This window comes from Coturnix japonica, chromosome 3 (assembly GCF_054131305.1).
Source record: "Coturnix japonica strain WE chromosome 3, WE-NBRP24, whole genome shotgun sequence".
Taxonomy (NCBI): domain Eukaryota; kingdom Metazoa; phylum Chordata; class Aves; order Galliformes; family Phasianidae; genus Coturnix; species Coturnix japonica.
Window position 1 is genome coordinate 2,975,204 of NC_140665.1, and position 14,548 is coordinate 2,989,751.

The 14,548-nt window shown below is 39.3% G+C and overlaps 1 protein-coding gene across 22 annotated transcripts in view; it reads left to right on the top strand.

Annotated features, from left to right (window-relative positions):
• The window catches only part of EHBP1 (EH domain binding protein 1), a 184,753-nt gene that overhangs the window by 83,509 nt on the left and 86,696 nt on the right, over window positions 1-14,548 (top strand). For all 22 annotated transcript variants that reach the window (XR_014944325.1, XM_015856563.3, XM_015856564.3 and 19 more), the window contains 2 exons: window positions 1,234-1,486; window positions 6,962-7,148. Coding sequence is in view for 21 of the 22 variants with exons in the window: in XM_015856563.3 (XP_015712049.2) it covers window positions 1,234-1,486; window positions 6,962-7,148 (440 nt within the window). In the remaining variant the exon portion in view is untranslated. The remainder of the gene's footprint in view (window positions 1-1,233; window positions 1,487-6,961; window positions 7,149-14,548) is intronic.

Genomic DNA, 14,548 nt, shown 5'->3' on the forward strand with positions numbered 1-14,548 from the left:
TATCCTGGTGGAGCAGAAAACATCTGCAGCTTTTATCAGTTCATTTAGTTTGGCAATTTAAGCACACCATCCATCCAAGACCAGGTGACTGCCGCACTGCTTTTTTCACCGCCCCTTGCCTTTGTTAGTTGATTGACTAGAAATGTTGTCTTCCCAAGTATTTGTTTAGTGACAGATATGATTGGAGCTCCATCTTTTTTGTTTTCTTTTGGTATCTTGCTACAAGAACTTTTGAAGGTTTTCTTTTAAAGCGAAAAAGTATGTTTTGTTCAATTTAATAAGCATAAATCTGAAGAAGAAACGCTTTTCATTGTGAATAATGTGGGAGTGGCCATTGAAAATGAGGTTTTAAACACAGTACCTTGAAGTTCTATTTACACAGCTTTGGAAAGCGCTCAAATCCCATGTTGAACCATTCACTAGATTCTGCAGCAAGAGGAAGATGAAGGTACTGAGAGTCATTGTGAGGAGCGCCGTGTTGCTGTATAGGGATCTCAGTGTTCATTCAGTACCCAGCAATCTTTCACTTCTGTGCAGTGTTCTTTCTGTAGGGTCCATTACAGCCAGGAGGTTGCTAATAACGTTTTGCTCTACAACCCAAATAATAAATGAGTAATTTGATTATCCATCTCTTTAGGGTTAATTTAAATTCTTCAGATGGTGTGTTGTTCAAAAGACCAGCTAGCAAGGAAAATTTATATATTTTGAAATGTAATTACTGGTCATACCTAATAACTGATTTTAATTCAGTCACTTTAAGAAATGAAAAGAGTACCTACCAGCTATCGCCATTTCTAATATCTAATAAAAGTCATTTTATTATAAAATACAGGGTATCTTTTTGCTTTGTTAAAAACTGAAATAAACAATTAAGAACATTTTGTTGGGATACAGATTGGCTAATAGCTTGGGAAAATGTTCTAAATCTGTTGTGATACCATTTATATGACAAGTAAAACTAATAACAAATCGGTTGAAAGCGCTTTAGTAAATGAGAAAATTAAACCTATTCATTATACTCGAGATGAAATTATCTATTCGAAGACCCTATTTTGGCATAAACAAGGTCACACTACAAATAAAGCATGAGCATTTGTCTAAGGCCAGAACTTTGCATCTTGAGAACTGTAAAGCAAACCTTTTCATAAACACTCAAAATACCAAGATCTGATAAAGTGGCTTCAATTTTTTTCTATATTTCATCTGCTTAATGATTTTCTTGTTGTTTGGTAGAACTGGACAGTGAGATTGCATCATCTTCAAAGGCAGAAGAAGGTTTCTATGTTGACAGTTACAATCCCTTCAAGGACGAAGATGCCCCAGAGTACTTGAACCCATTTGATGAACCAGATCCTGACCCCAAAACATTTGTGACCATAACAGATTCTCCTCCCCAACCTGCAAAAAGGAAGAATGTCAGACCAGTGGATATGAGCAAATACCTCTATGCAGATACCTCCAAAGCTGAAGAGGAAGAACTAGATGAGTAAGTATGATTCTTCATCTTTCAGCAGCCTTGGAAGCATTAGTGGGATCCCTGACTTAATCTTGAGGTGTACTGGGCTCAGTCGTGGTGATCCTTAATCACCTCCTCAGGACATTACTGGTCTTCAGCTTAGCAGTAGGAAATACCATACCCCCAAGTCACACTGTTTAGCTCCACAGGTGAACATGATCAGCTAGGAAAAGCTTCTTTGCCTCTTTGGTAGGAAGCAGATCTGTGTGCCTGTTTGGCCCTTCACGCCCTGCCAATTGTAATGAGACAAAAATTAAGGAGCAAGAGAGTTAGGTCCTTCCTGACTTTTTTGCCATTATTTTTATTACCTAAAATCAAAATGCTATTACCCTGTATGCTTCGTTAAGCTGTTTCTTTTGTCATAACCTCATACAAAGCTTTAATGAACTGGCACTGGCTGTCTTGTTTTTAACAAGGAGTGAGAGCTCTTTGCAAGAGTCGTGCAGCTTGGGAGGTTTGAAGGTGTTTACTTATTCCTTGTTTGTGGTTATTAGTCACCAACCACACCACTCATGAGGCAGTTTATGGTGATTACACATAAGCAATTTTACAGACAACAACAGTAATTACTCTTTAGTTTTACACTACTTAAGGAGATTTATTGTGGGATGACATTTACATTGTTTTAATATTTAATATTAATACAGGTGTCCTACTATCATCTTCATGTTTCTCTGTTTATAGCCACGCTGTAGGAAATTGAGGAATTCCCATGCATTCTAATAGCAATGTATATAAAGGACCCTGCAGGATTTTTTTCCTTGTAAAGCTCTGTGGCCATGGATACGTTGGCCATGATGTTCTGTGCAAAAGAAGAGGAAAAAAAAGGGCGAGCGGGGGAACTGGGGACACTGAGAGGTGATTTCTGAGCCAGCTCCTTCCATCAGGGCACTGCCTCACCAAACAGCGCTGGCTGTGTGGTCACACTGGTGGTGGTCACAATGACCATCTCTGGTCATTCACGGATCACCAGAATCAACAGGGAGAAATAATAATATACATGTAATTTTACATCTTTTACACCAATTCTTATAGTGTGACCCTCCTGTAGCCTCCTCATGCCACTTTCCTCCCAGTGCTGTGTCACTGAAAAAGACGTGGAGGCATTTAGTTAAAGGTGTTGGGTAGAGGTGTGTGAGGAGAACCCCAGGTTGAATCTTTATCCTTAAACACTGTGGGGGGAAAAAATGTAGTAACAGAATGTCACTGTAGGAGCATAAGACCTGGAAGACTAACAGCTAAAAAGCACTATTATGCCTTACCTCATGTTATTAATTCCCTTTCCTTTTTATTCTTTCAGTAAAATGTTTCTGCTAAGGATATGCATAGTATTACGAGCACTAAAAGAAAGATTTTCATAGGCAGTTCAGTTTTTGTGTGTCCCAAATAATAATGGTTTATGTCCAGGTGGATATTGTTGGTGACTTACTGTGAATGCAGATGCTTTTATTATCTAAGTGGCTCATCTCCTTCCAAATCCTATTAAAGTCTAGGCTTCAGTGTCATTTTGTGGCAGAGAGTTCCACAAGAAAACAAGGTATTATATGAAATGTATTTCCTTTTATTGATTGTAAATAAGTTACCTTCCCAATCCCATCTACAGTCCCTTCTGTTGGCTACTGAAAACAACAGCAAGTAGTATTGAGATTTATCTGCCATGAACTGTTGCTGTATTCTGTACCTCAAGCATGTTCTCCATTACTTGTCACTTGTCTGAGTTAAGTGGTGCTAACTTTTTCAATCTCTCTTCATGCAGAAGTCTCTTCATGTCTCTAATCATTTTCATCGCACGTCTCTGGACCCTCTTATTTCTTCTGCTATGTATCTATTTTAAGATGGGTGTTGACTTGGCCTGAGCAGTGTATTCAAGACAAGGCTGAACAACTGGGTCATATCATGGCATTAGAAAACTTTGCATGCTATCTTCAACCTCTCCTAACTATCTTACCTTCCAATTTTTGTTGTTTTGTTTTGGGTTGTTGGTTTTTTTTCCCAATCATTTTTTACTACCACTGGTCCATTGCTTTTCCAGGAATGTTTTTGAATGTGATAGGTAAAAGCTATGAGTAATAGAAGTCTCCTTAAGGGCATTTACTGTCACTCAGGAAATATGATGTATTATCTCTGCATCTTAGAAGTTTAATTGGGGTGCACTGTTTGGCTTTCTCCTTTTGTGTGTGAAATGTGATGATGTTTCCTGGGAATATGAACACATCACTGAAAATCAGGACCCTTGTCCCACTCTGCTTTGGCAAATTGCTAGTTGTGATTGTGGACTCAAGACTTACACAAAGTGCCCGAAGATGTGAACTCTGATTCCAGTTTTGTAACAAACCCTCGTAACCTTGGAGAAGGTACTTATCCTCGCTGTGCCTCTGTGGGCTTACTGGCAATGTATTGCACTCATGGTTGTGAAGATAATGTAACATTTCACAACTCGCAGCAGTAAAGCATGGTCACAAGCAACAGCATAATGAGGCATTGCACGGTACAGATGGACTTAGATGTTCTCCTGCATATGTTCAGCTGTGGAGCTGCTCTCCCAGAACACACTTCCTCTGGCTCAGTTCTCATCCTTAGCTTGAGATAAGGAACGTGTTTTCTTTTCTTTTTTTTTTTTTTTGTCTGGGAACTTGAACGTTAGTGTGAAAATCTGCTTTTACTTTTTGAATTGTTTCCATTAAAAGTCAAAATGCTGGGTGGCTGTTAATAAAGAACAGCAGGCCTTGCTAAGTTGATGTATTTGAAAGTAGTGCAGATGACCAGAACTTAAAGTACAACGCCTTCAACCTTAACATTTTGTCTTTGTAAGACAGGTCTCCTACCTGTAGCACGCTGATGGCTTTGATCTTCTTCCTCAGTTAAATGGCAATTTAATTCATTTTTTTGTTAACCAGTGATGCTGGTCAAAGACATTTTGAAACTGATCAGAATAAAGCTTGCTCTTTCAGATACTGTTTGGCTCTGTAGCTTCTTATCTTGTTGATCGTTGCATGGCTGAGGACGATGCTCTCTGATTGGTAAGGCTGTTTAGTTGCCATCTCTTGAAGCTGACTGTTCCATAGGAGCCACAAACCACCCCGCTGCTGCTGACTGCTTAGTGCCAGGTAGCTCATCAGGTTGGTTTGTTTAATTTTGTCATGGACAGTCTAACTTCTCTTTAGTTAAATCCTGCTATGTGGATCGGTTCAGTAAGATCACTGAAGCAAAGAGTGAGTGAGCTAACTTCAGGAAGGAGTGCGTAGCCATTTTTCAGCTTAGGCTTTTTTCAACCAGGCTGTTCTCATGCTTAGTTTCTTATCAGTGCCATGTGGAGGCTGTTGGACCAAGCCCTGCTGCGTGTATCAGATACCAGGGGCTTCAAAACATATAGTCTTTTTCTGACAGGAAGTGGGGAATTTTGTCTGTGTGAATCTCGTTGAGAAACATGTTTTGAAAAAGTGATTTCAAGATTATTGAAATGGAAGAGAAAGATTGTGTGTGTGTTATTTCAGACTGTGCCATGGCCAACCTGGGAGGGGTTTAGCCTAGCTTTAAAGCAACGTATTTTCTATGGGAAAAAGAAACAGTGACTTGTCTCTGTACAGCCTGATGGATGCAGCTGGTCCAGTTCTTCAGGATGACATGTGCAGCTCAGACAATCCTGCAGCATACAAATTCAGAACAGGGTTGTTCTTCCCAACTTTTTCTTTACTCTTTAGTGTGTTTGGTTTTTTTTCCCCACCAAAATCATTTTTAACACCTTACAAATACAGCTTGCTTATTCCCAGTAAGGCTGTGCAGGATAATTTCGCCACCACCAAACATGTTGCATCTGTTGTCTGTTCAGAAGTCTGCCTTGTAGAGCTAAGGAAGACTTTGTGCTCTCCTGCAGCACGCGTTGTTCTTCAGCCTTTATCTCTTTTATCTTCATTTTCACCTCCCTTTGAACTTCCCGGTGTCTGAAGACAACTGAGTTAGGCTGTCAGCTAAATTAGAGCTTCTGACAGCTAGGTGCGTTCCCTGCTCCAAACTGAATACCCTCCTTTTTCTGCTGCCTCCCATGGAAAACACCCATCCGTTCTCATTTAACTTTCTATTTTGATCTTGCCCTTAGTTTTTATTGCACCGATGGCTTTGAGCTTGATGGGCAGCAAAGAGGGAACACCTGAAAGTTGCCTTCAGTCAGCAGATGAGTTATTTTAGTGTTAGTCGTTCTTTCATTTCGCTATCTGGATTTAGATCTGTAACAAGTGGCGGCAGATTCTCCGAAAGGTCTGAAGGTTTTGTGCCTGGTCTTCTCTTCTGTGTGTGCTTCAATAGACTTTGCCTTTCAAAAGTAGACTTGTTTTCCGCAGTGTGGATTATTAATTGCTTTCTTCTTCTCAGTCAAAAGGGGACAAGGGCAAACTGCATTAAGATAAATTCTAAAGTCAGTCCAAGAGACTGTAAGATGTATTTTCATGCTATAAATGCACAGAACTGAGAGAAATCCAGTGTTATGTGGAAGGAAACTGGATGAGTAGTGGGCTTTTCATTCGTGCCCCCATTTTTTGGTTGTTTCCAACAGCATAGAGTAGTTCATTTCTCTTATCCCAAGAGGAAATTGGAAAGTTAATCTAGCTAGGTAACTTTTATCAAATGCTGTATGCATAATTGCTTCTATCCTGAGTGGTTTTTGAAGGACTGAGGTTATTTGTTGTGATCAGTTATGCTTTATATAACTGTATGCAGATAGACCTTTGGGGATTGCAGTGACTTTATGACATTGTTTGAGATGCACAATAAATATATCTTGCAGGGAGAGAATGGAAAAAATTAACTTGCTATTTTCATAATTAACATCTGGTTTTGGATGGCAGGACATGAAAAATGAAGATTATGAGTAAGTTAGGTTAGTGTGAAGACAGTTCCTGTAAGTATCCTTAGCAGGATAAGAATTGCTGTCTATTTTCAAGACCATACTTGAAACTTTTATTCAGTGTATTGCTGGTTGATATTTTATGTACTAAACTTAGATCACATTTGGTAATGCTGTCTGTGGAAGTGTTTGTTTAGGATGGAACAAATAGGAGGTTGGAATGTGAACTTAAATCTGTTCTGATTAAGAATTCTTAATTCTGATCACTGGCGTATTCAACAGCTGGCATCCTCTCTTGAATTTGTTGGTATTGAGCTCATCTATAAATCAGATCATTGTTTATTAAATAGCCAAGTATATTTGAACTCAGTTTTGTTATAAATAAAACATGTAATTTGGAAGTGGTCTAAAGAAGTTCTGAGCCAATCCAGTTTGAGCTGTTTTTCTAACTTGTCAGTAATATCAGAAAGTAGCATGTAAAAGCTAGACATTTTCTTGCATGGGATAATAAAAGCACTTCAGTCATCAGCTTCTCTAAATTAGTCTTATTTTTGTTTTGATTTCCAAGATGATAGTAAAGAACTCTGTTTCCCTTCTTTAATTAGATCAAATCCATTTTATGAACCAAAATCAAGCCCTGCTTTAATTCAAGTTGTTCCACTGCAAGAACCAGAGAAGAAGATGAAAAGAAAGGCTCCAGAACCACCAAACCTCTTGCCAAAGACAGAGACAAACATGAGTGAGATCGTGTCAGCTATTCCTGCATCGAGAGAGCTTTCTTCTTCTCCAAAGGTAGGTTTTTCATACCTAATTTTTGTCTTTATTATTAACAGTGCCTTTATATGGATTGTAGACATCCTATTTATTTCTGCATGCCATCATAAAAGCTTTGCTTGGACTTAGTAAGGTGTTGGCTCATCTCTATTCAGTTGCTGGTTCATAGGGAGAGAGCAGCAGTAGGAGCTTGTATTGTTTCTTTAGGGATTTAATGACAACAGTAACGGCAACTGCAGGTTCAGTGAAAAGGGTCTTCTAGTAACAGATGCTACCGGACAGCTGGATGTGCCATTGAGAAGGAAGAAAATCATGTTGAACAATATTTTGTCTTGATCTATTATAACGTCACTAAGCCTTGCTGCTGTCAAAGGGTCCATCTCCACATTTCTAACATGGATCTGGGTTTTAAGAGCTTAGTACTAAATGCTGTTTATTTGCATTAGGATTTGTATGTGTTCAATTCCATCGTATGTTGGAGTAAAAAAAAAAAAAGAAGAGAAAGAAAAAAGCCACAGTCTGCTTTAAATCAGATTAGCAGTTTATTAGGAATGCCCAAACTAAGTGTATGTGTATACACTCGTACTTCACTGTTTCTCAAGTCAAATTCTGAATTAACTTCTCTTGAATGGGGCAGTGTGCAGTGTAGGTACTCTAGGATCACAAAAGCAAACTCTGTGCATGTGGATTTTAACTCTAGAATCTCAGCAGATGCTTGTTCTTTTTTAAGCGAGAGGATCATTAAATGGAACATATCAGTGGGGTGTTTGTAAACACAAATGTTGTGTGTGCTGATGACTTGTTATGAAGGGTAGGAAGGTGAGAACAGAAGGCTTCCCTTCCAGCACGGCTCTCCCGATCTATGCATACTGTCATTTGATTTTCCTTGTATTGGGGCAGCCATACTTTAAGAATGGAAAGAAACTACTTTTGATACCTATCACTTCATTGCTTAACTAGTCAGCTAGATTGCTGACATGTCCCTGCACCCCCAGGCTCTGATCTTGCTGTCGCTTTAGCATTCGCTTAGGGTAAAGAGTATGAGACCAGAAATCTAATCTGTGTCTGCTCACGGCAAAGCAAAACAGCGCAGCAGGGCTACAAGCATAACTTTCAATATGTAAAACCACTAACAGGGCAGCGTTTCATCCAAGCGTTGCAGTACTATCATGTGCTGCAATGGGATTCGATCCTGTTTGCCTGAGGTTTTGTAAGAAAAAAAACACATTTTATTCTATATTTGATAGAGTGTGGTCTTCAGGTCAGTGCAAAGCAGCCAAAATAAAGTGTTCTGGAACTACCAGGCAGAGAAGCAAATTCTGTGGAGAAGATTTTATCCTCTCTCTTGATGGAGGTTGTATCCCTATTGCTCATTGCTTGAGAGGGTGTTGGGTTTTGGGGGCTTTTTGGGGCTTTTTGGTTTTGTTGGTTTTTTTTTTTTTTTCATTTTTAGAGATCTGCTTCCAAGAGAATATCTCTGTGCTTCATTTCCTGTTTTCATTGTGACGGAATAGCGTTTTACTGCTGTGTTCAATTATCGTGGCTGTTTTACATTGTTGGAAAGCAGAAATTAATTAAGAAAAGATGCAGGATTGAACCTGCTGAAAGGACTGGATTGTTATGAACGCAGCCAAGTAGCTTCTGCAGCTACGTAGGGTGTTACTTTCCCAGTATCTTGGTGCCTCCCTGATTGCAGCCCAGCTCTTTGCCACAGAAGCACCAGCTGAGACCAGTAAAGCTCCAAGTGCTGAAACTGAAATATTCATTATGGCTGTTGGGGAAGATGAAATTTTATGTTGACTTTCTACAGCTCAGGAAAGCTTTAATTTTTTTCACTGGATTTTGAAAGATGTGAGACCATTAGGGAGGGCTCCAGAGCAAACACAGTATCTGGGTTTATTACATTACAGCTAGATTGGAAAGTTTCACTCACTGGGTTATACCAAAGTATTGCACGATCACTTCTAAATCAGAAAGCTTTTACTAGATCCTTTTTTCTGTGCTTGAATTGTTTTGATCTCAGATGATCTAATAACTGTAGATCAAAAGCACTTTGCTTGAAATGTTGCTTGAAATTTGAAAAGCAGTACTGTTGAAAAAGAAAATCAAATGATTTCCTCATACCTGAACAAAGTCGTACCCCGGTAGGACCTGGAGTGTTGGCACAAATAACTTGTTTATTACCCAATAGCAGTGGTAGTGTTTAGCAACTGCGAAAAACTCTAATCAAAGGGCATGGGAACTATACAATCATGAGCTTGGTGCAAAACTTGATCTAGGGGGAGTAGTGTTGTTGGGGTAAGTGTAGGTAAAGGGGAAGGTTAGGTAACTGAACCTGGTATGTGATTTGTCCAAGTTACCTATGCACAGAAAGCCTCTGTATGGCAGTACCCAGATCCCAAGTGTTCCAACATGTTCTATTCCCTGTCTTGGTTGTCTTCATGGGAATTGACTGTGGAGCAGAAATGCAAGTCTACTGAATACAGAAACACCGTGTTAATGTTAGAACCTTGGAGATTAAGGAAAAAGACTCCGAAAATGCTTCTGTACATCTTTGGTAGAGTATTTGTAGTTTATTCTTATCACATTTACTGAACACAAAAAATATAAATGCTGGTCCTAACATTTATTATTAAGTGGGAATTACTCTTGAAAGATTATCTGACACATGATAGATTCCTACTCAAGATACTTGTTCCAAATACTTGAAGTTATGTTTCCCTATTAAGAAAAGCAATTAGGTTTGGAAAACAGTAGTGAAGTTCCTTGGAATTTAAATACCTGGGATTTAATGTTCCTTGGATTCAAAAGTAGGGCGAGAAAGGGTGAAATTTTCCTAAGCATACACCCAGAAATCAAAACCCTAGGGTATGGCTGAACACCAAATTACTTCGCTCAGTATTCAGCTGCAATGAGCCTTCTAGCATTGGCATCGGGGATATAGGAAGTCTTGCACAGAGGTGCAGTTGTGTTTGCTGTTGAAACATCATAGCCTGAATCCAACAGTTTACCATTACCCAAGCAGTGGTGGAAGGTGTTTCTTGCCTGAGGGATATCCAGCTTCCCACACATGACTTTTTGGTGCATATTTTTTAATATTGTAACAGCAATGTCTTCGGTAACAAAAGAGAAAAGTAGAATGATTAATTTTTAGCAGTCATCGGTCAGATGGATGGATATATCTCATTTGAAAACAGACTTTGGTTAAAGTTTCTCTGTATTGCAAAAGACTTTCCTGTAGGGGAATTTTATGTTTTTTTTTAACAGTTGAATACTATTTCTAAGTTTTCCTGGAATCACCTCCATGGTTAATTACCCCTACTACTCCTGACACCATGGAAATCAAATTCCTTTGAGTTTCTTTGTTCAGAGATTTATGTTGTACAAGATAATTCTGTGTAAGTTTCATATAGTAGGCAGGAGATGCCAAGAAAAAGCATGTCCTGATCTGGTGGTATCAAAGCATCATGCTAGTACCCCGAGATAAAAGGGATGCTGCATGGTAGGGTTATGGGTTGGTTAGCTTTCAAGAACTAGACAATTAGTAAAGATAGAATCTGAGATTAATATGCAGGTGTTTGTTTTAATAGCCGTGAAAAAGGTGGAACTAGAGTTTGAATCATAGGCTTCATCTCACTGTGAGGCTGGCATAAAATCTTACTGCCCAGATAGTTGCAGATAATTGTTGGTCAGAAGGGAAGTCGTGGAAACAAATATAGTCAGCATTTAACCTTTATTTTTTCCCTGAAATGGTTGTTCCCAAGCTTATGATGTACATGTGCGTGAAGCTGTGGATGTTATCTAGTAATTGCTGCAAACATGGTCCTGAGTTCTGTTCTCTATGTAATGAGGGTATAAAATAACAATGCTGATGGTGGTAATAACCATAACAGTGTCTCCCACTTCTCCAGGGCTTGCCTAAATGAGAAAAGAGTATAAATCAGACTGCGTCTGCTCACCCTAACTTGAGAACTTCGATCTGTGTTAGATTGGCAAAGGTTGTGAGCACTGGTGACATAAGAGTTTTACTCCTTGGCATATTCTGCACATATTAATTCAACTTCTTTAGCTGCTACAAGATCATTCCATTGGTTCTTATCTCTACAGCCATTTCAAGCATACTTCTCTGTGAACATTATTGACCTGACTTTTTCCAAATGCTTTCCTTGCACTGTTTCCCTAAGCAATCAGTTAACTGGAGTAGCAAGCCCATTCTAAGCTTCTCTAGCATTTTCCCTTTAAGAAGGCCCTTCTGATGGCCTGCTGATCACACATAGTAAGGAGGGGATATAATATACCAGCCTGCTCTTTGCCAACTGTACTAACTCAGCATTTGCTGTATGTGGATTAAAAGAAACAGTTTCGCTGATAGTTAAGAAGCCATAAGCATTGATTTTGGGGCCTGTAGACAGGAGCTTGTAACAACCTTTTACACTGGCAGAAAAGATTACATTTGCATAATAGTCCAAAGCCAGTAGTAACATTTCTGGTCTTTACCGTCCTTATTTAAGTTGTAGTTTTCTTTTCTTGTTTGCCCAGCAATAACCTGCTCTCTCATGCCAGGCCAGCTGGCTGGTTTAAGCACTAGTGAAACATGTTTGTAGGAAATATGGTATTCTGTAATCACAGCTATCACATGTGATAACCCATCTCCATCCAGTACCCTTCGTAATTCATTGTGGACCTGGGATGCTTCTGTACAGAAAGTTTTCTGCCTGATAGGCAGCTTACCCTTCACACTAGCAAGGAGAGAAGCACGTACAAATTACTCCTTGGGAAAGAAAAGGAGTTCTCATGTACTTTTGAAGGGAACAAGAAGAAACATGTAGTTAAGGGCAGGAAATTGCTTACACAGAAATGAAGCACAGACTTCAGATGAGGTTAGTGGAAGGGAAGAGAAATAACATTCAGTGTAGTACTCAGTACTATTCTCCAAGAGCTCAGAAATGCTGTTGTTTCGGGATCTTCACTTTTTGTTAGTATTTACCTCAGCATTATCAACCTTATGTGGCTGAACACGGACGCAGTGATGCTGCCAAGCAGGGAAAATACATTAAAATAAATTAAAGAGATTGCTCATTTTCTCTCTGTATCAAAAGTATTTGATTAATCCATTCACATCAGCACTCCCTGACTTCCTGGAATGTCTTTTTGAATGAGTTTGCTCCTTTCCAACTTCATGTTAGCTGCAAAGGAATTGTGAAGCTCATTTGCATGAGATCTTTGTCACTTCCAGTGCAGGTAGTTCATCAAGGCCAAGGAAGACTCAAGAGACAGTGGGCAGAATTTCAAGGTTTCTACTATTAACGAACTTGTGCAAAAAAGGCACTCTGAGAAAATCTGTCTTTGCATACAGCTTCAAAACTATTTATCTTTTAATGGGAAAAAAGACAATCCACACATGTAACGTGAACGGAGAGATAGTGAGATAGTGTTCAAGTACAGAAAATTCATTAAACTAGAAGCTTTTCAAGTATTAATATGAGAGGCTCCCTTTTTTACATCGTTCTTAAACAATCTCTTATTACTGTTTGCAAGCGTTTTAAATGGTGTTTGTCAACTTGAACAGGTATGTGCTTTTCCTGTGTTCACTGTTAGCTGGTATTTTGATGTAAAGCAGCTTTATTAGAAAGCGTGCTAGAAAAGGGAGTGAACTGTTCCATTCACTTCCAGTACAAGTGTAGCACTTTTCTGTTTTGCTGAAGGTTTGGGCTAATGAATATGTGAACTGATGAGCAAGTTAGATTTGGCCAACCATTGACAGGCATTTACATTTGATGGGAATATTGAGTATTAGCAAATTCTTTTCTTTGTGACCTAAATATCAAAACCATCACAGGACAGATAAAAATGAGAAGATATTGTGAAGGCCACTTCTCCCCTCAGCATGCAGGCATGGCTGCACACGAGTAGCATTCATGGCTATAGAGGAGCAAGGTCGTTGTCAGAGAACTGCTCAGCAAATCGACTTTGCTCTTTGGTGATTTTGTAAAACCTGACATGAGAAGCAGCGTGTAACACATGGTCATCTATCCATGGGCAACCACAGACAAGACTACCAGAGGTGACAACTTCTTACTACTCATTAAGACCCAGAGGAGCATCCAGGTACTGTTTGGATGCACTTAAGACGCGTGGTTTTATGAGTAAACTTTTGCTTACTCATAGCCTCCTTCAGCTGCCAAAGTGATATATTCATTTGTAGTTGGAAATTGCTTGTTTTGCCCACGTACTACAGCTGTTTTAAGAGTTAATTGTGTATGTGATTTCATTTCTCTGCAGCCTTGCTTCTCTCTCCTCCCCCTTACAAGAGGCTGTATGAATGCATTAGAATAAATTAGTGGAAGGTGGTGTCTGTTTTCTTCACGTTATTTCTGTGACTGCTGCCAACAGGAATCAATTTGTATACATTGAAAGTGTAGGTGAAACCAATTGCTTCCTTGTTGGAGCTGCTTCCTGTACACGTGAAGTGTGAAAAAGCCAGCAGCACTCCATGATTTTGGCTGCTGGGTGGCCGAGGACTCGAAAACAATAACTTCTGATCATTTAGAGCTGGCTTTGTTGTGGACCTCACTTTTTCTTTAGTTAAATGGATTGCTACCTCACGAGGATGTCTAGTAAATTAAATGTTTCATCTTCTAGATTAAAATACCATCAAGACGGACACTGTAGAAGAGCCCTTTGATGAGATTAATGATACCATTGTCAGTTGAAGGTCCAGGGAGTGTGCAGCAGATGACTTATGAAGACAAACAACGAATAATATGGAAAAAACAGGAATAGAAGCCATTCAGGGAGGTGCTTCACTGTGCCCTCTTCATGAGGGACAAGTCCAGGGGAGAAGCGCTTTTAAACATGGTATCAAAATGCAGATGTACAAAGGGTGCTAATTAACGCTGAGTACGTAACCATCATTTTGTAACATCCCAACTTCTGATCCCTTGATCCGTCAACTTGAAGTGCTGCTGGTTCCGTATTTCAGAGTTTCTTCTTTATGTCTTTAGTGGTGGGCATGCAGAAACCAGGTCTCCGGGGCTGTCCTAGGAAAATCTTTTTAATTGCAGGTGAATAAATGTAATTCAGAGGATGGTAAACACTCGGCTCCTTCTGCGATTTTAATAATTGCTCCTTAAGGTAGTTCTACCGTATTGGTGCAGTGTAGCTCCTATTGAAGTGGATTGGTAATGCCTGCAGTGATTCTGGACTGGACAAGTTAGCAATTCTATTAAATGTCTGTGCAAATGACGCTTGGTAATTTAACTAATGTTATGATATTCAGAGCTCTGCTTCTCATAGTTTTAGATTTAATTTGCACTATGGAATCTCAGCACTCAGATTTGTCACCTTAATTATATATTGTTTCACTTGTTGTGGGAAGGTGTTATCTTTTAGATATGCAGTGGCAGTAATTCTGTATG